At 44.5% G+C, this 25577-nt stretch overlaps 1 protein-coding gene across 6 annotated transcripts in view; it reads left to right on the top strand.

Annotated features, from left to right (window-relative positions):
- Window positions 1-25577, top strand: part of MARK3 (microtubule affinity regulating kinase 3) — a 104833-nt gene continuing 79256 nt past the window's right edge. For all 6 annotated transcript variants that reach the window (XM_081086018.1, XM_081086017.1, XM_081086016.1 and 3 more), the window contains exons 1-2: window positions 1-595; window positions 17939-18130. In XM_081086018.1, the coding sequence (XP_080942144.1) occupies window positions 545-595; window positions 17939-18130 (243 nt within the window). In that variant the 5' untranslated portion in view covers window positions 1-544. The remainder of the gene's footprint in view (window positions 596-17938; window positions 18131-25577) is intronic.

Below are 25577 nucleotides of genomic sequence, written 5' to 3'. Positions count from 1 at the left end.
GCGGGGAGCGGCGGCAGCGCCGGCGGCCAGCAGGCGGAGGCTGAGGCGGAAAGCGAGCCGGAGCGAGACGAGCAGCTGGGCGCAGGCGCCGCCTCCACAGTCTCGTCCATGGTCGGCGCCCGCAGACCGCGGCGGCCTGTCTCGCGCCCCACCTCCTGCACATCCTCCTCCGCCTTCTCCTCGGGGTCCGCCGGCGGCGCTGTGTGGAGGCCCCGGCGCTGAAACCCGCGGAGCGACGGGCGGAGGAGGCGGCGAGGGGCTCCGGGCCCACGGGGTGCCCTCCGGCGCGGGGACGCCAGCGCCCGCAGTCCGCTGCCGCCGGCCCGGCCCCGCCACCGCCGCCCGCGGGGCTCCTCGGCGCGGCCGCCGGGGCCGGGGAAGCATGACCGCCGGGACCCTCCGGGGGACGGCCGGGACCCGGCCCGGGATCTAGACGGCGTGGGGGAGGGGAGCCGCCCTCCCGCGGCGCCGCTCCAGGACGCCGTCGCCGGCCGGGCTGTGCTGTGTTTCCTCCTCGCGTGGTGCCGCAGTGAAGTGAGGGAAGATGTCCACGAGGACCCCGTTGCCGACGGTGAATGAGCGGGACACTGAGAACGTAAGTAGCCCGGGCGCCCTCGCTGCTCCCCGGCCCGGAGCGAGCGGGTGGGCGGCCGTTTCCTGGGGAGGACCCGGGAAGGGCCGCCGCGAGCGCCTGCGGCCGCAGCCCTGCCCGCCCACCGGGGCCCGGAGGCCGCCGGTCGCGCCCCGCCGCGGGGGGCCCGAGTGTGCGCCCCATCTCTGCCGGGTTAGCGCCGATTTTCTCCGAACTCCTTGTAAGTGGGGCAGGCACCACTCGGGCTGCTGTCCGCCCGGGTGCGGGTGAAAAGGAGCCGGTCGGGCCAAGTGGACCGTCCTTTGTGCCTCTTCCGTTCAGATTGTCCGGGACTGAGGTCGTCGGGTCGCTCACGCGAAGTGGCCGCCGAGGGTCCGGAGCTGGGCCGAGAGGGCAGCGCGGGCGCGGGGGCGGGGGCGCCTCGGGCGCAGGTGTGGGGCGAGGCTGCCCGCTCCCTCCCTGCCCGGCTTGCTTGCTTCCGGAAGAGGGGGGCTCGCAGCCCGCGGTGCTCTCCGCGGAGCCCCCGGTTTCGTTCACGACCCCTTCTGAAAAGGCCGCGAGCAGCATTTTCAGGGAATGACAACTTGGGGCAGTTTCCGAACCCCTCTCTTCTGGGCTCAGTACTGCCCCGGTGGAGCTGTGTGGTTTCCGCACAACATCGCCAAAGTCCCTCGTAAAGAAGCTTCGCCGGGCTTTCGCTGTCACCTCATGAGCTAATTCCTGGCAGGAAGACCTGTCACGTAGGAAAAGGCTTCTGCTCTGCCCGTGGCCCCTGATGGCAGGAAGGCCCGGGGACACCGGGCTGGCGGGCCCGGAGGCCTTCATGGCCAGTGCCGCTGCTGTGCTCGTTGGCGGGCAGGTGACCGCTGTGGGCGCTAGAGCCCGGTCGCAGGATGTTAACGTGTGGTGACCATCTAAGCAGGTCAGTAAGTGACACAGGGGTACCTTTACCTGGGACGGGTTAAGATTACATAGAGTAACCGAAAGTGGCAGACTGGGTGAGTCAGTGAGTTCATTTTCTTGTAGACCTTTTGAACCAATTTCTGACTTTATCAGCCTGTTCTTTGGCTACTCTTTGGAACGAGCAAAAGAATGAGTTAATTTTAATTACTGACTTTCATTCAGAGAAGCAACTTACTACATTGGGCCAGAGCAAGTGCTCCATACTTTCTAAATAAACTGAAGCCAAATAATCATCATCATAGACTTTTTTTAAAAATACATTTTATTGATTTTTTACAGAGAGGAAGGGAGAGAGAGAGAGAGTCAGAAACATCGATGGGAGAGAAACATCGATAAGCCGCCTCCTGCACATCTCCTACTGGGGATGTGCCGACAACCCAGGTCCATGCCCCTGACCCGGAATCGAACCTGGGACCTTTCAGTCCGCAGGCCGACGCTCTATCCACTGAGCCAAACCGGTTTCGGCAATCATCATAGACTTGTGATAATGAAGGATTTACACCCAATGAGTCTTTTCCTCCTTCTCTGGTGAATTTGTTGAATTATGCTGTAATTTTGTGTGTGTGTCATTACAAATTGCTAACTTTATTCTTTAAAAACAATGTAGCGGCCCTAACCGGTTTGGCTCAGTGGATAGAGCATCAGCCTGCGGACTGAAGGGTCCCAGGTTCGATTCGGTCAAGGGCACGTACCTTGGTTATGGGCACATCCCCAGGAGGGAGTGTGCAGGAGGCAGCTGATCGATGTTTCTCTCTCATTGATGTTTCTAACACTCTATCCCTCTCCCTTCCTCTCTGTAAAAAATCAATAAAATATATTTTAAAAACAACAACAACAATGTAGCGTATGAAGAGTGCCTTTATTCTCATGGAATGTATTTAAAATTGAATTTCTGACAGTGTTACAATCAGAGGATTGTAGCACGTCATGTGTTAATTTATCATGGCCTGTTCCATTTTTAACTCAGGTATTGGCATGTTCTGGAAGTACTTGGGTGTCTTTTACAGTGTGGTGCCCTTGTGTCCGTGTTACACATCTGGCATATACCATATTATTTACCTATCATCACTGAACTGCTGCTAAATATTAGACTTCTTGCCAGTTGAGGAATGAGGGTACAGAATGAATGGGAGCCCTCAGTCTGTTGAGCAGCTCATTTGTTAAAGTCAGGTGTATTGAGATAGATCATAGACTCATGTATAGTTTGATGAATTTTTTTTTTTCAGTTAGCAATAATTGCACCTCAGATAAAACTCATTGGCTACAATATTGCCACTCTGCAAAGCTAGTTTAATGAATTTTGACAAATGTATAGCCATGTAACCACTATCACAGTCAAGATATAGCATTTCTATTGCCCCAAAATGTTCCTTATGGCCCTTTGCAATCAATCCCCTCTGCCTTTCCCTAGCCCCTGGCAACCACTGATCTGTTATTTGTCCTTACAGTTTTACTTCTTCTAGAATCCTATATAATAAAAGGCTAATATGCAAATCCACCAAACAGCAGGATGACAAGTCCCTATGATACTCACTGACCACCAGGGGGAGCTGCCCCCTGGTGGTCAGTGTGCTCCCACAGGGAGAGTGCTGCTCAGCCAGAAGCCTGGCTCACGCCTGGCCAGCACAACGGCAGTGGCGGGAGCCTCTCCTGCCTCCGCTGCAGTCGGGTGGTAAGGAGTGAGGGGTCCCGAGCCCCAGACTGTGAGAGGGTGCAGGCCGGGCTGAGGGCCCCCCCCACCCCAGTGCACGATTCTTGTGCACCGGGCCTCTAGTGTTAATATAAATGGAATCAAAGCCTATACAGTCTTGTGTCTGGCATCTTTCACTTAGCATAATACTGTTGAGGTTCATTCATGTTTGCTAGTATGTGTGTGCAGTGGTTCATTATTTGGATGTACCACAGTTTTTTAAAATCCTTTCACTAATTGATGGGCATTTTGTTGTTATGTCTAGAACAGCATTGTCTTTCTATTTTGTAAAAAGACTTTCCCTTTTGTTTACCTTCCAAATTTTATTTAAATGTTTAAATTAAACATATTGGGGTAACACTGGGTAATAACATTATATAAATTCCAGTAATACAACTTTATAACATGACATCTGTATACTCCACTATGTGCTCACCTCCGGAAGTCTAGTCTTCTTCCATTACCATATAGTGGACCTCCTTTACCCTTATTATCCTCCACCTACCCACCTTCCCCTCTAGTAACCACCATTCTGTTGTCTGTGTCTATGAGTTTGTTTTGTTTTGTGTGTTCATTTGTTGCTTTTTGTTTTATATCCCACATGAGTGAAATTATATGATTCTTGTCCTTTTCCTTCTGATTTAGTTCACTTAGCATAATCCTTTCAAGATACATCCATCCATGTTGTCGCAAATTTATTTAAATTTTAAATAATTACATATATTGAGAAAAGAATGTTGCCTATTGGTTAAGAATAATAAAAAGCAGATAATTTGTTATGAAAATATTATCTTCATTCTTCCCTACTATATTTTCTTTTTCTAGCTTTTGTTTTTTGTTAAACCTCACCCGAGGATATTTTTCCATTGATTTTTTTTTTTTTAGGGAGAGTGGAAGAGAGGGAAAGACAGAGAGAATAGTCGATGTGAGAGAAACAGATCAGTTGGTTGCCCCCTGCATGAGCCCTGACCAGGGCCCAGGCTGGGGAGGAGCCTGCAACCAAGGTACGTGCCCTTGACCGGAATCGAACCTGGGACTCTTTGGTCTGTAGGCTGATGCTCTATCCATTGAGCCAAACAGGCTAGGGCTTCATTTTTTTTCAAATGTGAATATCCACTTCATAGTTCAAAGGACTAGTCAGACAATTTGATGTAATGAGGGTGCTGAGGCTCAGATAGTTGACAAGAAGCTTGTGACCTCTGACTATTTTAGTAGCAGAATCTCTGCTAAGTCCCAGTTTTCCAGCTGAGCCCCCTCTGCTTTTTTGTGTGTATCAGGCTATTTCCCAAAAGCTTATGTACTGACTAGAGGCCCGGTGCACAAAATTTGTACACAGGTAGGGTTCCTAGGCCTGGACGGCTGTCAGGGCCAATCGGGGCCTTCTGGCTGCCAGCCGGGGCCTTCCTTTACTGGCTGTCCACCAGGGCCTGCCTTCATTCCAGCCGCCCCCTGGTAGTCAGCACACGTCATAGCGAGTGATCAAACTCCCAGTCTCCTGATCAAACTCTTGAGGGGACACTTTGCATATTAGCCTTTTATATATATATAGATAGATAGATTATTTAACTAGGAAGATGTAGTTGTACCAATACAGAGTATGATTAAGACTTAAAAGTATTTTGTTGCCCTGGTTGGTGTTGCTCAGTTAGTTGGAGCATTGTCTCATAAACTGAAAGGTATCGGGTTTGATTCTGGGTCAGTGTGGGGGTTTGATCCCCCATCGGAGTTTGGGAGGCAACTGATTAATGTTTCTCCCTCTCCCTTTCTCTCTCTAAAATTAATAAAAACATATCCTCCAGTGAGAATGGGAAAAAAAGTTTTGTTATGAAAATTTCAAACAAATAAGTAGGAGAAAGTTTAATAAGTATTTGTCAATGATTGTCTTCTGGGGACAGTTTTGCCCTCTAGTGAACGTTTGACAATGTCTGGAGAAACTTTCAGTTGTCACACTGCAGAGGGTTGCTACTGACCAGGAATGCTGCTAAACATTTTACAATACACAAGATAGTACCCCTTTTCTCTAATGAAGAACTCCCTGGCCCAAAATGTCAGTAGTACCAGGATTGAGAAACCCTGGTATGTAGTTAGCCCCCCATGTACTCAACAGCTCAATGGCCAGTCTTTTTTTTTTTTTTTTTAATAATATGTTTTATTGATTTCAGAGAAGAAGTGAGAGTGATAGAGATATAGAAACATCAATGATGAGCGAGAATCATTGGTTGGCTGCCTCCTGCACGCCCCCTACTGGGGATTGAACCTGCAACATGGCAGGTTCCCTTGACCTGAATTGAAGCTGGGACCCTTCAGTCCACAGGCCGATGTTCTATCCACTGACCCAAACCAGCTAGAGCATCAATGGCCAGCCTTAATTTTATTTGTTCTCTTCTCAAGAAGCAAATTCAGTAGATTTTATCATTTCATCTCTAAAGCTTTTAGAAGAAATAAAGCTTATTTTTAAAAAGCAATCATAATCCCGTTATTATAATTTCTTAATATCGAATATCTAGTCACTGTTCAAATTTCCTCAATTGTCTACTTTGTAAACACTATTCAAATTAGAATCCATATTTGGTCCATCAATTACAGTTGGCTAAGATGTGAAATAAGATGTTCTTTTAAAATTTTTGTGGATTTTTTTTTTTTTTTTAAGAGAAGAAGGGAAAGGTATAGATAGAAACATCATCAATCGGCTGCCTCCTGCGTGCACCCTACTGGGGATAGAGCCCACAACCTGGGCATGTGCCCTGACCAAGCATGACCTCTTGGTTCCTGGGTTGATATTCAACCATTGAGCACACCGGCCAGGCTGAAATAAGATGTTTTTTAACGTCAATAAAAAGTTTGCATTTTAATTTATGTTCTACAGTAGATTTGTATAGACCTATGGACAAATCATGTTCGTATACTGGTAAAACTAGAAATGTTTTTTTACTTAAGTTTCAAAGTGTATGACACTTAATAAGCTTGGGTTATTTGCCAAAGTACCCAAGGTCTTTGCCAATTATTTAACAGCTCCCAGTGTGTGTGTACCATGTACTTATTAATTAATACAAACAGTTATCATAATTTCTTACCTTTGTGAAATAGGTAAACTGATGGTGTTATTGTCTAGCCAGCTATTGGTTATATGAGATTATTATTAAGCTGTTCAGATTTGAGTACCTACTCTGTGTATTGCACTGTGCCACAGAGGATATACCTAGGAATCATTGTTCTTTTGGACTTCCAGTTCCTGTTGATCAAAGCACCCTCAGGTAAACTCTCAAACTGGAGCAAATACTAAAATCACCCAGAGGGCTTGTTAAGGTACTAATTGCTGGACCTTGCCCCAGACCTTGATTCTACTGTTGGGCCCTTGAGTTTTCATTTCTTTTTTTTCTTTTGTTAATCCTCACCACAGATATTTTTTCCATTTAGAGAGAATGGAAGGGAGGGGTAGAGATAGAGAAACATTGATGTAAAAGAGTCATATCGATTAGGTACGTGCCCTTGACAGGAATCAAACCTGAGACCCTTCGTTTTGCGGGCCAACACCCTAACCACTGACCAAAACCAGCTAGGGCTTGAATTTTCATTTCTAACAAGTTCTAGGTGAAGTAGATGCTACAGGTCCAGGAACTACACTTTAAGAATTGCTGCCTTGCCGAAACCGGTTTGGCTCAGTGGATAGAGCGTCGGCCTGCGGACTGAAAGGTCCCAGGTTCGATTCCGGTCAAGGGCATGTACCTGGGTTGCGGGCACATCCCGGTAGGGGATGTGCAGGAGGCGGCTGGTCGATGTTTCTCTCTCATCGATGTTTCTGACTCTCTATCTCTCTCCCTTCCTCTCTGTAAAAAATCAATTAAATATATTAAAAAAAAAAAAAAAAGAATTGCTGCCTTAGTATTCAGTGAAGGCTTGCCAATTAAACCATATTCTTTTAGATTGTATTGTGACTATAGAAGAGAGATTTCCAATAGAGTCAATAAAATTTTCTGATTCCATGAATCTTTAAAATTGGTTCTTTGTAAGAAAGTGTGGTTGTGGAGAATAAAAATAATTACCCTTTGTTGATCGTTTACTTTACTTACTATACATCAGGCAGTAGTACTAAATACTTTATATAATATTTCATTTAAAATACCTACTATTTAATCTGCTTTTTAAAAAAATATATATTTTATTGATTTCAAGGAGGAAGGGAGAGTGAGAGTGAGATAGAAACATCAGTGATGAGAGAGAATCATTGATTGGCTGTCTCCTACACACACCACACTGGGGATTGAGTCCACAACCTAGCCATGTCCCCTGACCAGGAATTGAACCATGACCTCCTGGTTCATAGGTCTATGCTCAACCACTGAGCAACACTGGCCAGGCTCCATTGATTTTTAGACTGAGTGGAAGGAAGGGGAAGAGAGAGAGAGAAACATCTATGTGAAAGAGACACATCAATTAGTTGCTTCCCACACGCACCCCAATAAGGGCCAGGGATTAAGCCTGCAACTGAGGTATATGCCCTTGCTCGAAATTGAACCTGGGACCTTTAGCCTGAGGGCCGATGCTCTATCCACTGAACCAACTGGCTAGGGCTGTTGACTCTAATTTTAGAGTGAGAGGAAGGCACAGAAAAGGGGGAGGTGGGGAGGGAAACATCGATTGGTTGTCTCCGTACTCGTCCCCAACTGGGGATCGAATCTGCAGCCTAGGTATGTGCCTTGACCAGGAATCAGTCTGCAACCTTTTTGGTGTATGGGGCAATACTCCAACCAACTGAGCCACTCAGCTGGGGCCAAGAATTAATATTTTCTATTTGGTTAAAGTGTTTGGTAAAGATTTTATAGACTTCAAGTTGAGGGTCAGCTTCATTTCTTCTGTATGTAAATTTGGCGAAGGTGGAAATTTGTAGTGAGTAGAGTATTAGCCATTTTGATTATTTTTGTAGCACACTATTATTTTGTAATTACTTATAGGAGACTTATACACAGTTTAATATAAAATAGCATCTGTTATCTTTAATTTCAAAGAGAATTCTTGGTGTAGACAAATTTATCTGGAATTTGTTCCCAAGCTGGAGTAAGGGTCAGGGAATGCAGCCTCTTCTGCTGACCACTGGGAGGATTAAAACAAATTCACTTGTCTCACATCCACTTGAAACTTTCACATTAAACCTGAAGGAGAAAACACATCTCTTCCCTGGGAATCTCCTAGTTTTAACGTTATCTTACACAAAAATTTAAAGTATGTGCTTGGAGTTGGTCTGCAAGGGGTTTGTGCTGACCCATCTGCACCTGCCTGTATAGTAATTGCGAGGTCCCTGGAACAAGAGGGCTTTTCAGGGGGGAGACCAGCTTTTCCTTTAAGCTAGAGTTTTTTAGCGCTGAATTTTAGCCACCTGAGCTGCTCAGCCATGGTTCGTCTTATTTAGTCTTATGTAGACTAGATAAGGCATTATTTCCGTTGGTGATGTGGAATCTTGAAGCATTCTTTTTTTTTTTTTTTAATATATTTTATTGATTTTTTACAGAGAGGAAGGAAGAGGGATAGAGAGTTAGAAACATCGATGAGAGAGAAACATCGATCAGCTGCCTCCTGCACACTCCCCACTGGTATGTGCCCGCAACCAAGGCACATGCCCTTGACCGGAATCGAACCTGGGACCCTTGAGTCCACAGGCCGACGCTGTATCCCAAACCAGTTAGGGCTTGAAGCATTCTTAATTGCTGCTTAAACAAAGAAGCTATTTTGTTTGTATTTCTTACTTGAAGTTAGGCATTTGCTTTGGGGTGGAAAATAAGTGTTGTGGGGGTTTGTATTACGGACATTTTATATGGAAATCTGTATTGGTAGAATTTAATATGAAATTCTAATAAGCTGAACCCAAAGGTTTTTATTCCAGAATTTTATGTAACCCTATTTTTTGTAATACGTTATTTTTATTTATTAAAAACTTTTTAGTTTTGGTAATCCTCACCTGAGGATATTTTTCCACTGGTTTTATTTATTTATTTTTTAGGGAGAGTAGAAAAGAGAGAGGCAAAGACAGAAACATCGATGTGAGAGAAACACATCAATTGGTTGCCTCCTGCACAAGCCCTGACTTGGGCCAGGAATGAGCCTGCAACCGAGGTATGTGCCCTTGACTGTAATTGAACACGGGACCCTTTGGTCTGCAGGCTGATGCGCTTTCTACTTAGCCAAAACTGCTAGAGCTGTTTTTACTGATTTGAGAGAGAGAAAGAGGAAGGGAGAAGGATAGAGAGATAGAAACGTTGATGAGAGAAACATTGATCGGCTGCCTCCTGTATGCCCTTACACAGGGAATTGACCCCACAACCTGGGCACGTGTCCCCACCAGGAATCGAACCAGTGTCCTTTTGGTGCATGAGTCGATGCTCAACCACTGAGCCATACCAGCTGGGTTATAATCCTATTCTTTCCTTTTTTTTTTTTTTAATATATTTTATTGATTTTTTTTTTTTTTTTTTTTTTACAGAGAGGAAGGGAGGGGACAGAGAGAAACATCGATGAGAGAGAAACATTGATCAGCTGCCTCCTGCACACTCCCTACTGGGGATGTGCCCACAACCAAGGTACATGCCCTTGACTGGAATCGAACCTGGGACCCTTCAGTCCGCAGGCTGACGCTCTATCCACTGAGCCAAAGTGGTTAGGGCCATAATCCTATTCTTTATGCAGTCAGTACCTTTATGATTTCATTGACTACAGTTGCAGTTTCTAGAATGAGAATCCTGGAGAGGAGTAGACCTAGAACCATTTCCTAACTCAGCCTTCTGTCTTTAGACTTAGTATTCTTTATCCAGAAGAAGAATTTAAACTGGGGAAAGCAGCTTTTGTTATTGAACATTCGATGTGTTTTGATGACTTTCTGTTCACAAGCTATCTCCACCTCTTTTCCTTGTTCTCCTTGGCTTGCCAACTCCCTTGCCTAGCCTAGGCCTGCCTGGTATGCCTGCCCATAGGCACGTGTTAGCTGTATTAGTGCAGTGGACTAAAGTTGTTTATGTCTTCTCTTAAAAGAAGGCTGTCATCTACATGTTAAAGGTATTCGATGATAAAGAACCTTCCACATAGTATGGTAATGTATTCTGGTGTTGTTTTTTTCTCATTTCTACCAACATGGGTTCTTAGCATTTATTTCCTACTTACTGTATCGTGATTCTCCTTATTATTGCTGTGGAACAAACCACTCCAGAACTTGTAGTGTAAAACAACAGCCATTTTATTATGCTCACAGATTGAGGGATCGGTGGCTTCTCTCTGTTCCACTATGTTTGGGACTTCAGTTTGGGGAGATCTTGAAAGATTAGGGGGGATATGAACAGCTGGGCTAGAAGATCCACATCCTTGACTGTTTCTTTTTTTTTTTTTTTTTAATATATTTTATTGATTTTTTACAGAGAGAAAGGGAGAGAGATAGAGAGCTAGAAACATCGATGAGAGAGAAACATCGATCAGCCGCCTCCTGCACATCTCCCACTGGGGATGTGCGCGCAACCCAGGTACATGCCCTTTTCCGGAATCGAACCCGGGACCTTTCAGTCCGCAGGCCGACGCTCTATCCACTAAGCCAAACCGGTTTCGGCTCCTTGACTGTTTCTTCATTCCCATATGGTTAGAAGGCTGGGCTCAGCTGGAACTCTAAGCTAGAGTGCTGCATGGGCCTCTCCAGCATGGCGGTCTCAGTGTGCGTGGACTTCTTTTGAGGAAGCTTGGTATCGGCAAACAAGACAGAAGCTGCTTGCCTTTTCAGAAATCACATAAAATCACTTCTGCCATTTTCTCTTGGTTAAAGCAGTTTCAAGCACCCAGATTCAAGCAGAAGGGACATGGACCTTACCTCTTTTTTATCTTTATTGATTTTATTTTTTAAAATGTATTTTTATTGATTTCAGAGAGAGTAAGTGAGAGGGAGAGAGAGAAACATCAACGATGAGAGAGAATCATGGATTGGCTGCCTCCTGGACGCCCCGTACTAGGGATTGAGCCTGCAACCCAGGCATGTACCTGACCGGGAATCAAACCTTGATCTCCTGGTTCATAGGTCACAGCTCAACCAGTGAGCCACACCAGCCGGGCACCCTAGAATTTTTGGAATGGTAAGTGAGCATTGGCTTCAACTTCAAGTCACAAGTGCATGAGCCCCTAGCACAGTGGTTCTCAACCTTCCTAATGCCGCGACACTTTAATACAGTTCCTCATGTTGTGGCGACCCCCAACCCTAGCAAGAGTCATGTCCTTTGAAGCTTTGAAGCCAGGCATTGACTTCTCCTCTCTGGCTATGAAAATCCTAAGTGGCATTTTCCAATGAAAGGCAGTTTTGTCTACATTGAAAATCTGTTGTTTAGAGTAGCCACCTTCATTGATTATTTTAATTAGATGTTCTGGATAACTTGCTGCACTCTCTACATCACCACTTGCTGCTTTACCTTGCACTTTTTTTATGTAATGGAGGTGGCTTCTTAAACCTCACAAACCAACCTCTGCCAGCTTCAAATTTTTCTTCTGCAGCCTCCTCACTTGTCTCAGCCTTCATAGAGTTGAAGAGAATTAGGGCTTTGCTCTGGATTAGACTTTGGTTTAAAGCAGTGGTTCTCAACCTTCTGGCCCTTTAAATACAGTTCCTCATGTTGTGACCCAACCATAAAATTATTTTCGTTGCTATTTCATAACTGTAATGTTGCTACTGTTATGAATCGTAATGTAAATATCTGATATGCAGGATGGTTTTAGATGACCCCTGTGAAAGGGTTGTTCGACCGCCAAAGGGGTCGCGACCCATAGGTTGACAACCGCTGGTTTAAAGGAATATTGTGACTTGTTTGATCTTTTATCCATGCCACTAAAATTTTCTCCATATCAGCAAAAAGGCTGTTTAGGTTATGATTCACATGTTCACTGGAGTAGTAGTAGGGTTACTTGAACACATGTATTGTGATAATGCACTAGTTGATCTGATAATTGGGACAACTCTACTAACTAATGGGGCCAGTTGTATGCATATCCTATCTAATAAAAGAGAAACATGGTAATTAGCGTACGACCGCTACCCTTCCCATTGGCTAATCAGGGAGATATGCAAATTAACGGCCAGCCAAGATGGCGGCCGGCAGCCAGGCAACTTGAAACTAACATGAGGCTTGCTTGCTTCAGTGATGGAGGAAACCAACGTTCCCCGCCTGCCTTGCCTGCCTTGCCGGCCTCTGAGCCTGCAGTTTGAAACATTGTAACAAATATAGAAGCTAAACAAAACCCCAGAAACCTGATTTCAGCAAGCCGGGATCTCAGAGCTGGAGTTATACATTGTTTTGATTATAGAACCCAAACAAACCAGATACCTGCTTTCAGCAGCAGAGGCCTCAGAGCTGGAGCCAGAGCTAAAGCTGGCCCAGAATAAAAAAAAAAAAGAAAAAAAGGAGCAGTTGGGAGCTTCAGCCCTCAGCCCCTCACCCAGACTGGCCAGGCACCCCAGTGGGGACCCCCACCCTGATCCAGGACACCCTTCAGGGCAAACCGGCCAACCCCACCCATGCACCAGGCCTCTATCCTATATAGTAAAAGGGTAATATATCTCCCAGCACCAGGATCAGCAGAGCCGAGAGGCCTCCCGCCACCAGGATCAGCGTAACAGGGGGCAGCGCCCAAACCCCCTGATCGCCCTGCGGCTCTGTGTGTGACAGGGGGCAGGGCCACAACCTCCCTATCCGCCCTGCTCTGTTCATGACAGGGGAAGGCGCCCCAACCTCCTGATCAGCCCTGCTCTGTGCCTGATATGGGGGAGCTCCCCAACCCCCTGATTGCCCTGCGGCTCTGTGTGTGACAGGGTGCGGCGCCCCAACTACCCCCCCCCCCCCCCACGGGCCCTGCTCTGTATGTGACAGGGTAGAGCCATAACCTCCCCATTGGCCCTGCCCTGCGTGTGACAGTGGCAGCGCCCCAACCCCCTGATCGGCCCTGCTCTGTGGGTGATAGAGGGCGGCACCCCAACCCCCTGATCCGCCCTGCTCTGTGTGTGACAGGGGGCGGTGCCCCAACTCCCCTATCGGCCCTACTCTGTGAGTGACGGGGGAGCTCCTCAATCCCCTGATGGGCCCTGCTCTGTGTGTGACGGGGGAGCTCCCCAACCCCCTGATCGACCCTGCTCTGTGCGTGACATGGTAAGGAGCCCCAACCCCCTTGATGGGCCCTGCTCTGTGCGTGACAGGGGGCAACGCCCCTTCCCCCGGATTGGCCCTGCTCTGTGCGTGACAGGTGGTGGCGCCGCAACCTCCCTATCGACCCTGCTTTGAGTATGACGGGGCGGTGCCCCAACCCCCCAATCGGCCCTACCCTGAGCGTGACTGAGGGTGGCATCGCAACCTCCCGATCTACCCTGCTCTGTTCATGACAAGGGGCGGCGCCCCAATTCCCCAATCGGCCCTGCTCTGAGCCCGACCAGGGGCTGTACCTAGGGATTGGGCCTGCTGCCCTCTGCCACCCGGGAGCAGGCCTAAGCCAGCAGGGTGTTATCTCCCGAGGGGTCCCAGACTGCAAGAGGGCACAGGTCATGTTGAGGGACCCCTCCCTTCCCCCCGAGTGCACAAATTTTTGTGCACCGGGCCTCTAGTATATATATAATGTGGAGACACTGGGTAAAGGGATCATCACATCCCAGGCACAGCACAGCGGATGGTGTAAGATTTCATGACACTACTCAGAATGCTGCACAATTTAAAACTGTGGGTTGTTTATTTTTGGAATTTTTAAATTTACTGTGGACCATGGGTAACAAATTGGAAAGTGAAACTGGGTAAGAGAGACTGCTGTTTTGAATGGTTACTTTTAATTAAATTTTGTCACTAGTGGTGTAGAGAATGTTACAGGTTGATCTTGTACCTTGACAAACTCTCTCATGAGTTTCAAAGGTATTTTTAATTCTGTTGGTTTGTAGGTAGATATATCATATGCAAATACTGATATTTTTATCTCTCTTCTTTGATTTTACATGTTAAAACTTTTTCTTTCCTTAAATGGTGGCCGTGACCTCTAGTATTATGTTAAGCAGCTTTGTCCTATTTCTGATCTTAAATGATTCTAAAGTTTCTCCATTTAGTGTAATATTTGCTGAAAGTTTTTGGTCTCTGATTTTTATCACATTAAGGAAGTTCTGTTCTAAGTTCCTATTTTGTTAAGAGTTTTTTAAATCACAAGTTATTGAATCTTACTATATATTTTCTGCAGTGAATGAAATAATTGCCTAGCTGCTTTCAGAAGTGAAAACCAATTTATGAATATATCTGAGTTACAAAATACTTTGGGAACAGGCCTTTATTGTCACAATTTGGCTTTGTAGATTTTTTTTAACATTGAAAAATCTTGCTCTAACTGGTTTGGCTCAGTGGATAGAGTGCCGGCCTGCACACTCAAGGGTCCCGGGTTCGATTCCGGTCAAGGGCATGTACCTTGGCTGCGGGCACATCCCCAGTAGGGGGCGTGCTGGAGGCAGCCGATCAATGTTTCTCGCTCATCAATGTTTCTAACTCTCTATCGCTCTCCCTTCCTCTCTGTAAAAAAACCAATAAAATATATTAAAAAAAAGAACAATCTGCCCATATGTTAAGGAGGTGGCTTGTTATTTTAAGGATTAGAAAGGATGTATGCATGTATGCATGTTTTGTGTTTTACAGAAGGGACCAAGCTCTGTTGAGGCATAATGGAAAGATAGTGTAAAGTTGTAAACTCTATTTTATGTTTTAAAAATCTTTGTTGTTGCCCTAGCCCAGTGGTCGGCCAACTGCGGCTCGCTAGCCACATGCGGCTCTTCGCCTGTACGTGGTATTTTGTGGAAGAGCCACACTCAAGGGGCCAAAGAGCCACATGTGGCTTGCGAGCCGCAGTTTGCCGACCACTGCCCTAGCCGGTTTGGCTCAGTGAATAGAGCATCAGCCTGCAGACTGAAGGGTCTTGGGTTCGATTCCGGTCAAGGGCACATGCTGGGGTTGCGGGCTCAGTCCACAGTGGAGGTGTGCAGGAGGAAGTCAGTCAATGATTCTCATCATTGATGTTTCTACCTCTCTCTCCCTCTCCCTTCCTCTCTGAAATCAATTTTAAATTGTTGAAATGACTACATATGTCCTCATTGATCCCTTCTATCCCCCTGCCCCCACAACTCCTCACTCCCCACCCCTCTTCCAGGCCTTCACCACACTATTGCTTGTGTCCATAGGTTATGCATATATGCATACAAGTTCTTTGGTTAATTTCTTCCCAACCATTATTGTAAACTCGATTTCTTAAGTAATCTTACATTTCAACTTGGTACTTTACCAAATAGATATAAGGGCAAACTTGGAACTATATTTATTATGTTAATGTTGTGTGTGTCTAAGGTATATATTCTCACTTGTGCCTTGTGGTTATGATGATTTATATTCTGTGGGTGTATATATGGACAAACTTTTTAAAAAATATTTTGTTTATTGGTTTCAGAAAGGACGGGAGAGGGAGAGAGAGATAGAAACATCAATGATGAGAGAGAATCATTGATCGGCTGCCTCCTGCACACCACCTATTGGGGATGGAACCCACAACCCCGCCAAGTGCCCAGGACCCTTCATTCCTCAGGCCAACGCTCTATTCACTGAGCCAAACCAGCTAGGGCTGAACAAATTTTTTAAATGGACTAATACATCCTATATAATAAATGGGTAATATGCAAATTGACTGAACGGTGGAATGACCAGTCGCTATGATGTACACTGACCAACAGGGGGCAGATGCTCAATGCAGGAGCTGCCCCCTGGTGGTCCGTGTGCTCCCACAGGGGGAGCGCCGCTCAGCCAGAAGCCCTGAGCCAGGCTTACAGCTGGCGAGTGCAGTGGCGGTGGTGGGAACCTCTCCCGCTTCCACGGCAGTGCTAAGGATGTCCAACTGCTGGCTTAGGCCTGCTCCCCCACCATCAGTGGGACATCCCCCGAGGGCTCCCAGACTGTGAGAGGGCACAGGCTGGGCTGAGGGACAACACCTCCCTCCACCCTCCCACCCCCCGGAGTACATAAATTTCGTGTACTGGGCCTCTAGTATAACATAAAACGAGTGCATTTCCCATTCGTTTTCTTTTCTTTTTTTTTTAATATATATATTTTACTGATTTTTTACAGAGACGAAGGGAGAGGGATAGAAAGTTAGAAACATTGATGAGAGAGAAACATCAATCAGCTGCCTCCTGCACAACTCCCACTGGGCATGTGCCTGCAACCAAGGTACATGCCCTTGACCAGAATCAAACCTGGGGCCCATGAGTCCGCAGGCCAATGCTCTATCCACTGAGCCAAACCTGTCAGGGCTCCCATTCATTTTCTTATTGCTTAACATTTGTATTGATATGACCCTGGACTCTGTAAGTAGCACGTTGGCTGAATGTAACAAACCTTAACCAAATAGGGGTTTGTTTTTCTCACAAAAGTAATCTAGGCAGCTTCTAATGTTTGGTTCAGCAGTCCAGTAACATTGGATCTGGTGGTTTTAGAAAACATTTTTGTCTTTTCTTTCCCAGAACCTCTCACTATTAAGAACTGGCCAGAACTAAGCTATATGCTACCTATAGCTGCAGGGAAGTTTGGGAAAACAAGTATTTAGATGGCTATGTTGCCTCCCCAAATACCCCCAGCTTCTCTTAGAAAAGAAGAAGGAAGGAATGGATATTGAGTAGGTAACTACAGTATTTGCTTTATTTCCTAATAATGGCAACTTAAAAGTTTTGCATTAAAGAGAAGTTTTAGTTTGAAGTGAATACTTCACAAATTTGTTAATCCCCCGTCTTTGGCTTCATTCTGCATTTTCAGTAGCAGTGTACATAGTCTAGTTTTCTTGGTAGATGAAATGGTTATTGGCTCCATTCCATGGGAGGGAGAAGGATCAGGACTCCTTTACCTTTAAGAATTAAATTCAATGGTTCAGGACCTGTTATGTGATTGGTGCTGCCACAAAATGTCATAAAATGACTACCTAAGAATTATGTAACATTTTTGTGTCCTTGGGTTGCTTATTGGCTCCTTAGGGAGAAAAAAAAAAATTCATGCATGAAATAATTGACTAATGGTACAAGAATTCAAAATTATTTGTTAAAGCCAAAACCGGTTTGGCTCAGTGGATAGAGCATCGGCCTGCGGACTGAAAGGTCCCGGGTTCGATTCCGGTCAAGGGCATGTACCTGGGTTGCGGGCACATCCCCAGTGGGAGATGTGCAGGAGGCGGCTGATCGATGTTTCTCTCCCATCGATGTTTCTAACTCTCTATATCTCTCCCTTCCTCTCTGTAAAAAATCAATAAAATATATTTTTAAAAAAATTATTTGTTAAAATGGTTAGTGGCATATTTTAGTTGTTGCTTTAATCTTTTCTTTGATCAACAAGACCTTGTTTAAAAATAGGCGATTTTCCCTACATTCTAATTGGGAAATTAGAATCCTTTTTGTTACAGGAACATTGTTACAAATTGCTTAGATTTTTAACTAGTTTATAAACTTTTATTTTACCTAAGACATATGTATAATAAAAACATAGACATGTGGGCAAATTTTTTCAAAGTGGTATATGCATTAGGATTAAAATTAAAGTAGTAATGTTGTTTCTTCAGCTAGAGGCATTTACAAGTCGGTAGGTAACTGTGTGTTCCCATATTCTTATCTTTGTTTTGTGTATATTGTATTGTAGCACACGTCACATGGAGATGGTCGGCAAGAAGTGACCTCTCGCACCGGGCGCTCTGGAGCTCGGTGTAGAAACTCTATAGCTTCCTGTGCAGACGAACAGCCTCACATCGGAAACTACAGACTGTTGAAAACAATCGGCAAAGGGAATTTTGCAAAAGTGAAATTGGCAAGACACATCCTTACAGGCAGAGAGGTAAATGAGATTATGCTTAATTTCTGTTACCCTTGCTCTGCTTAGTTCCACATGAGAGAAAGAGGAAGAGGGCAGATAGATTTGGGCTCCTTTCTAAGCTAATTTAACAATTTTTTTAAAGAACAAGAAACATTAATTACTTGGGAATTCTTTTGCTTTCCCATTTCTTTAGATGTAGTATATAGTATATTGATTGTTTGAATAATCTTTTGCCTTTAAAAATGGGTAGTGTTGTTCTGTTTTAGTAATATCTGCCACCATAGTAAAAATGGTTTTAAAAATCATGTAAAGTAAGCACATGATACTTGCAAATCAATAGTGCTGTTTTGTTAATAAATTTATCCTCAAGAAGTTTCTTATCTCTCCAAATACTTTCCTTATAGCTTATGCTTGATGGGCTATGGTGGAGGAAGGCGTGTGCTTTCCTGCCTTGTGTGATATTGGCTTTCTGCTCAACCATTTTGCGTGTTTATAAAAAATACTTCTATCAAAACTACTAAATTAACTCCTCCTCATGTTCTACCTAGGCAGTGCACAGCCTGTTGCTTCTTGCATTTAGATCTTTGTACCTGCTTTTTCTCTTCCCCAAATGCATTTCAGCCTTTTGTGTCAGAATCACTTCTGAGAAGTAGTTGATGGACTCCCTTTCCCCAGGCATGGACCCATGGTAAAATTCCTGATACATATAGTAATTTTCCTTGGCAATGTACTTGACCATGTCTGGATCTTAGTGCTCATAGATTCAACACGTTCTGTTTAATGAACATCGTCTTCCAGTGTGTTCTGGTGCCATAGTTTATCTCGTCAGTGGGCATTGGGTAGTTTTTGATATTTTGCTGTTACAACATGTGCAGTGGAAATACTACAACATAACTCTCTGCACCCTTGTTAAGAGTGTTTTTGTAGGATAAATTCCTAGGAGTGGCAATCCTGTGTCAAAGGGGGTTAATGTTTAGCATTGTAGTAGGCATTTGGTTTTGAGAAAATGTTATATTATTTTATTAACCTACCAAAATGAATAAAGGTGTCCATTTTTCTACACTCTTGCTAACACTGGGCTGTTGATTATTTTTGTCTATAGGCAGGTGGTGAGATCAGTGTGTTATGGGGAGCTCTTCTTGTCCCCTCCAGGTGCTGGTTGGAGTGGGTTTCTTGCAATATCATAAGAAAAGGAATTTTCTGAGATTCACACCAGAGAATGAGATATTGTAGAAAGCTTTGTTTCTGTGGAATTGCACCCCTGAGTTTCTAAGGTCCCATTTCCCTCGGTTCCACCATGGAAGAAGTGTAGCTGTGGCTTCAGCAGAGCTAGGATTAAAGCCGTTGCCCAGAGTTCCCGTTCCATGTTGGGACACAGTCCAATCCAACTTCACGCTAGCTTGGTTTGTGTTGCCTACTGTAGTTCATCAGTTCATTGCATGTGGGGTCCATCCTCAGGGCCACATGGCTATGGAGGGTACATGGGCGAATGCAAGGAAGCAGGAGCAAAGCCAAAGTAACCAGAGAGCCAAGGGAACGCCAAGAGCCAAGAAGAGCGAGAATTTCTTTTATTTTGGGATTATGTATCCCCAAATTTTCACAGACCTCCATTGGCCCTGCCCACTCTAGCCAATGATCTCTGTTCCCAGGCTTGACTGACAGACGCCTTCCCTGCGTCACCCTGACCCTACTGCACATGCACCCATCTTCATTTTGTCCAGTCCCTTCCCCCAGTGATCTTTGGAAAGTGGACCCATGGTTCCCTGGGGAGTGTGACATGCAGCTTCCTAGTGAAGCTGCCGAAAATGGCCATGCTTATAATGTCTGTCTCCCCGCTTGCTCCTTTCCTATTATTATTAACTAGGGGCCTGTTGCACGAAGATTCATGCACTGGGGGAGGGGGGAGGGGGGGGGTCCCTCAGCCTGACCTACACCCACTCCAATCTGGGAGTCCTCAGGGGAGCCCTGTCCAATCCTGGAGTTTCTGTCTGTCATTGCAATCATATGAGCGGATTGTCTGAGACCCCCAACCCAGTTTGAATTGTTGCTCACAGAATAATAGAGGCTTTTTTTTTTCTTTGCTCCATTGGTGGAGATTTCCTGGAAGTTTTAGGATATCTTCCCTTTAATTTTTCCTAGACACTCTGATTTTACTTATGTCTCTCACCTTTGCTTTCCCTCCATCCCCAACTCCAACAGTAACATGCTCCAGGCTCACTTTGCTCTAGTGCAGTGGTTCTCAACCTTCCTAATGCTGCGACCCTTTAATACAGTTCCTCATGTTGTGACCCAACCATAAAATTATTTTCATTGCTACTTCATAACTGTCATGTTGCTACTGTTATGAATCATAATATAAATATCTGATATGCAGGATGTATTTAGGTGACCCCTATGAAAGGGTCGTTTGACCCCCCAAAGGGGTCACGACCCACAGGTTGAGAGCCGCTGCTCTAGTGTCTAGGACAGCCGTGGGCAAACTACGGCCCGCAGGCCGGATCCGGCCCGTTTGAAGTGAATAAAACTTAAAAAAAAAAGACCGTACCCTTTTATGTAATGATGTTTACTTTGAATTTATATTAGTTCACACAAACACTCCATCCATGCTTTTGTTCCGGCCCTCCGGTCCAGTTTAAGAACCCATTGTGGCCCTCGAGTCAAAAAGTTTGCCCAACCCTGGTCTACCATAACTACGATTCCCAGCATTCCTAGTGCTCCCTGTGCTCTGGGCTTCTGCTTCCAGTCCTGGGGCTGCCATCAGAACTACGATTCCCAGCATTCCTGGTGCTCCCTGCGCTCTGGGCTTCTGCTTCCGGTTCTGGGGCTGCCACCAAAACTACTATTCCCAAAATTCCTGGTGCTCCTCACACTCTGGGTTTTCCCTGACCAAGGGAGCCATGTCCCCCCAAGCCTCCAGCTCTCCTGCTCTGCTCTCCGCCTGGTGACCAAGGGAGGAACGTCCCCCCAAGGGAGCGACTGAGGGAGACACGTCCCCTAAGCTGCCTGCTCTCCCATTCTGCTCTGTGTATGCAAATTACCTGCCATCTTTGTAGGGTGAATTTGCATACTCATTGGCTGGTGGGCATGGCTTGACCATAGCGGAGGGACCATTAATTTGCATGTTCCCTTTTATTATATAGGATATATTATATAGGATATAGGATAGCTAGCTAATTACAAAGGTATCAAATGGATTATAGCTCTAAGTAAGTGGGTAAGGGAGACGTTGATTAGAGAGTGAGAAACTAAAAATTAAGATCACAAAGGGTTTTCAGATATCAGTAGTTCCAAAGACTAGAGTATAACAATGTAAGTGGTTAATTTATGTGACTTTTTGTTTGTTTCTAGAAGCTTCTTAGACTCTTCTCATTTATCTTTGCTGTTCAGGAATTTCACAGGGAGGTGCCCCGGAGTTGGTCTTCATTCATTGTTCTTGGTGCTCGTAGGACCCTTTCAATGTAGAGATTCTTGTTTTTCAGTCCTGGAGAATTGTCTCAGTTTATTATTTAAAAATCTTCATTTTGGAACTCTTGATCTTTTTGTTGTTATTTGATCTGTTTTCCATTCTATGTTTTTATTTTACTTTCTAGGAGATGTCTTTAATTTTATTGTCCAGTCTTACATGATCATATTCATGCTTCCCTCTTATCCCAGCTCTTTCTTGTTCTCTGATTATTTGTCTTCGTAGCATCCAGTTCTGAGTGTAGTGACAGATTTATTCTTTCTCTCTCTCTTTCTTTTTTATTTATTTATTTTTAAATATATTTTATTGATTTTTTTACAGAGAGGAAGGGAGAGAGATAGAGAGTTAGAAACATCGATGAGAGAGAAACATCGATCAGCTGCCTCCTGCACACTCCCTACTGGGGATGTGCCCGCAACCCAGGTACATGCCCTTGACCGGAATCGAACCTGGGACCTTTCAGTCCGCAAGCCGACGCTCTATCCACTGAGCCAAACCGGTTTCGGCCTTTTTTATTTTTTTAAGGTAGATTTTTGCTCCCTGCATTGTTTCTCTTTTCTCTGGGGTTCTTCTTGGTCTCTCTCTTACATACAGACATTTTCTTTGTAATCTGTTAATCTCTGGTTGTTTGTATTTCCATGTGTAGGGTATGTTTGCCCACAAAGCTTTCTTGTTGGGAGTTGTTTAATGCTTTTATTGGAGGACCCAGGTTCATTAGATAGCCTTTGGCTCTCTTCTCTGGGAACATTCAGTTTCTCTAGATAAGACTCTTCATGTACTTATAGCTGCATCTGTCGTGTGTATGGGCTCTGGGTCATTGAAAGCAAAAATGCTTTCCTGAATGAGCTTATCAAGTGTAACTTCAGGAATAATACTGATTATAATAAAGCCCCTGTATTTCTTCGGAAGGGAGGGAGGGAAGAAAAGAAGCGGGGAGGGAGGACCCTATGTTCTGCTTGGAAGGAGCCGGTGGTCTCACCCGTAAGTGGCAGTGCGATACTTCATTCTGCCTTTTTCATCTCCTCACTCCTGTTCTCTGCTGGGACCTTGAGTCCAGAGCCTTGTTAGCTTTTCCACAGAGTACACTTCTAGCCTCTTAAGAACCTGTAGCTATTGATTGATTTGGGGGGCAGCAGCCATTCTGTATATAGACTTTTGACCTTGGGATGAGCTCATCAGCTCCCACATCACCTTCGGTTCCCCAGGTCCTCCAGGTATGTAACTGAGTTGTGCTGGCAGATCACATTGGTTCTGGCTGTTTGTTTCCTCTGTGGTCTCTTTCAGAAAGTTATTGAAGTATCTTTCCTACTGTTGTCTTCTCAACTTAACTTATTACTGTGCTTTTTTATGCTAGCTGCCTTTACTATCTGCCTTTACTGTTAAGAGCCTCCACATTTAACTGCAAGTGTCCTGTTTTCTACCCTAGAGAAGGCACCAGAGTGGGTGGGAGGAAGGATTAGAATTTGAACCAATTACCTTTATCCTCTTAGTGCTCAATACGTATTTGTTGTTGATTCTAAGAATGATAAAATTATAATTCTTCATCCTGGGATGTCTGAACTTCTTGAGATTTTACATAAGTGGCTATACATTTTTTTAAAATATATTTTTGTTAATCCTCACCCAAGGATATTTTTCCATTGACTTTTAGAGAGAGTGGAAGGGAGAGGGAGAGAAAGAGAGAGAAACATTGATGTGAGAGAGACGCATAGATTGATTGCCTCCTGCAAGTACCCTGACCAGGGTGCACCCTGACCAGGGTCGGGGATCGAGCCTGCAACCGAGGTATGTGCCCTCGATTAGAATTGAAGCTGGGACCTTTCATACTGTGCGCTGACACTCTATCCCAGTGATAGCGAACCTTTTGAGCTCAGCGTGTCAGCATTTTTAAAAACCCTAACTTAACTCTGGTGCCTTGTCACATTTAGAAATTTTTGATATTTGCAACCACAGTAAAACAAAGACTTATATTTTTGATATTTATTTTATATATTTAAATGCCATTTAACAAAGAAAAATCAACCAAAAAAACGAGTTCGCATGTCACCTCTGACACCTCTGTCATAGGTTCGCCATCACTGCTCTATCCAGTGAGCCAAACCGTCTAGGGCAGTGGTTCTCAACCTGTGGGTTGCGACCCCTTTGGGGGTCAAACGACCCTTTCACAGGGGTCCCCCAAATACATCCTGCATATCAGGTATTTACATTACGATTCATAACAGTAACAAAATTACAGTTATGAAGTAGCAACGAAAATAATTTTATGGTTGGGGGTCACCACAACATGAGGAACTGTATTAAAGGGTTGCGGCATTAGGAAGGTTGAGAATCACTGGTTTAGGGTAATAGTAATACATTTTAGTCACAACAATTTTTTTAGTCTGTGAAGAATACATTACCTTTAGAGAAAGTTTGGAGATTTGCGAGGGGAAAAATCCCAGTCATAATTCCTTGAATACCATTGTTATCTTTGTATATTCTACATATTCATATGTATGTTTTCTCAACATACTTTGGGTCGCAATTTTGTATCCTGGCTTTCCCCCCTCACAATTTTATTGCTGCATAACCATTAAAACTAAATGTCAGTTGTTTTGTGCAGCTCCATTGATTAACAACAGTTCTCAAACTTTTTTTGTTGTTAATCCTCACCTGAGGATAATTTTTCCATTAATTTTTAGAGAGAGTGGAAGGGAGGGGGAGAGACAGAAGAGAGAGAAACATCAATGTGAGAGAGACACATTGATTGGTTGCCTCCCACGCCGACCTGACTGAGGTACATGCTCTTGACTGGAATTGAACCCAAGACCCTTCAGTCCATGGGCCAGCACTCTAACCATTGAGCCAAAATGGCTAAGGCTGTTCTTAAACCTTTTTGTCTCAGAATTCCTTTAAATTTTTAAAATTGTCTCTCATCGATGTTTCTGACTCTATCTCTCTCCCTTCCTCTCTGTAAAAAAATCAATAAAATATATAAAAAAAAAAAAATTTTCGCCAAAACCGGTTTGGCTCAGTGGATAGAGCGTCAGCCTGCGGACTGAAGGGTCCCAGGTTCGATTCCGGTCAAGGGCATGTACCTGGGTTGCGGGCATATCCCCAGTAGGAGATGTGCAGGAGGCAGCTGGTCGATGTTTCTCTCTCATCGATGTTTCTAACTCTCTATCTCTCTCCCTTCCTCTCTGTAAAAAATCACTAAAATATATTTAAAAAAAAAAATTAAAAAAAAAATAATAAATAAAATTGAGGGCTCTCACCCTGGCCAGGTGACTCAGTTGACTGCAGGTTCAATCCATGAGGCATGTACGGGAGGCAGCCGATCTATGTTTTTCTCTCTCTCTCTGTCTCTCTTTTTCCCCCCCTTCCCCCACGTGTCTCTCTAAAAATCAATAAAAACATATCTGCGGGTGAGGATAAAAACATGGAGAACTTGTTTATATGGGTTATATTTATTGATACTGCAGTAGAAGTTAACACTAAGGAACTTAAGATATATATTAATTCATTTAAAATAATCTATTACATATTAATATAAGTAATGTATTTTTATGAAAAATGACTCTTTTCCAAAACAAATTATTGAGAAGAGTACACTTTTAATTATTTGCAAATCTCTTTAATGTCTGCTTAATAGAAGTTTGCTAGGTTTTCATATCTGCTTCTGCATTCAAACTACTTCAGTATGTTGTTTTGGTTAAAGTGTATGAAAAAACCTGATCTTCCACAGACAGACACGTGGCTGGAAAAGAGAGGAATGTTCTAATACCCTTTCAAGTGCTCGCAGGAATTTTTCTCTGACTGTCTACTGAAACTCAACAAGTAGTAATTTCTTGGGGTGGGGCGGGCAGTGCTTAATCGAATGTTTATTCAAAACAACTATAGTGCTTGACAAAGAGTTACTACCCAGGCAGTTTGCTTCATTTGGAAGTTAACAGTGGCAGATTCGGAAGTGGACAGAGGGTGGAAGAGCCTTCGTGTTCTGATCGCAGATGTGACTGAAAAGTATCA

The sequence above is a fragment of the Myotis nattereri genome (genome assembly GCF_964212035.1).
Source record: "Myotis nattereri genome assembly, chromosome: 1".
In the NCBI taxonomy this organism is placed as follows: Eukaryota; Metazoa; Chordata; class Mammalia; order Chiroptera; family Vespertilionidae; genus Myotis; species Myotis nattereri.
This window is presented reverse-complemented; position numbering and strand designations above follow the sequence as displayed.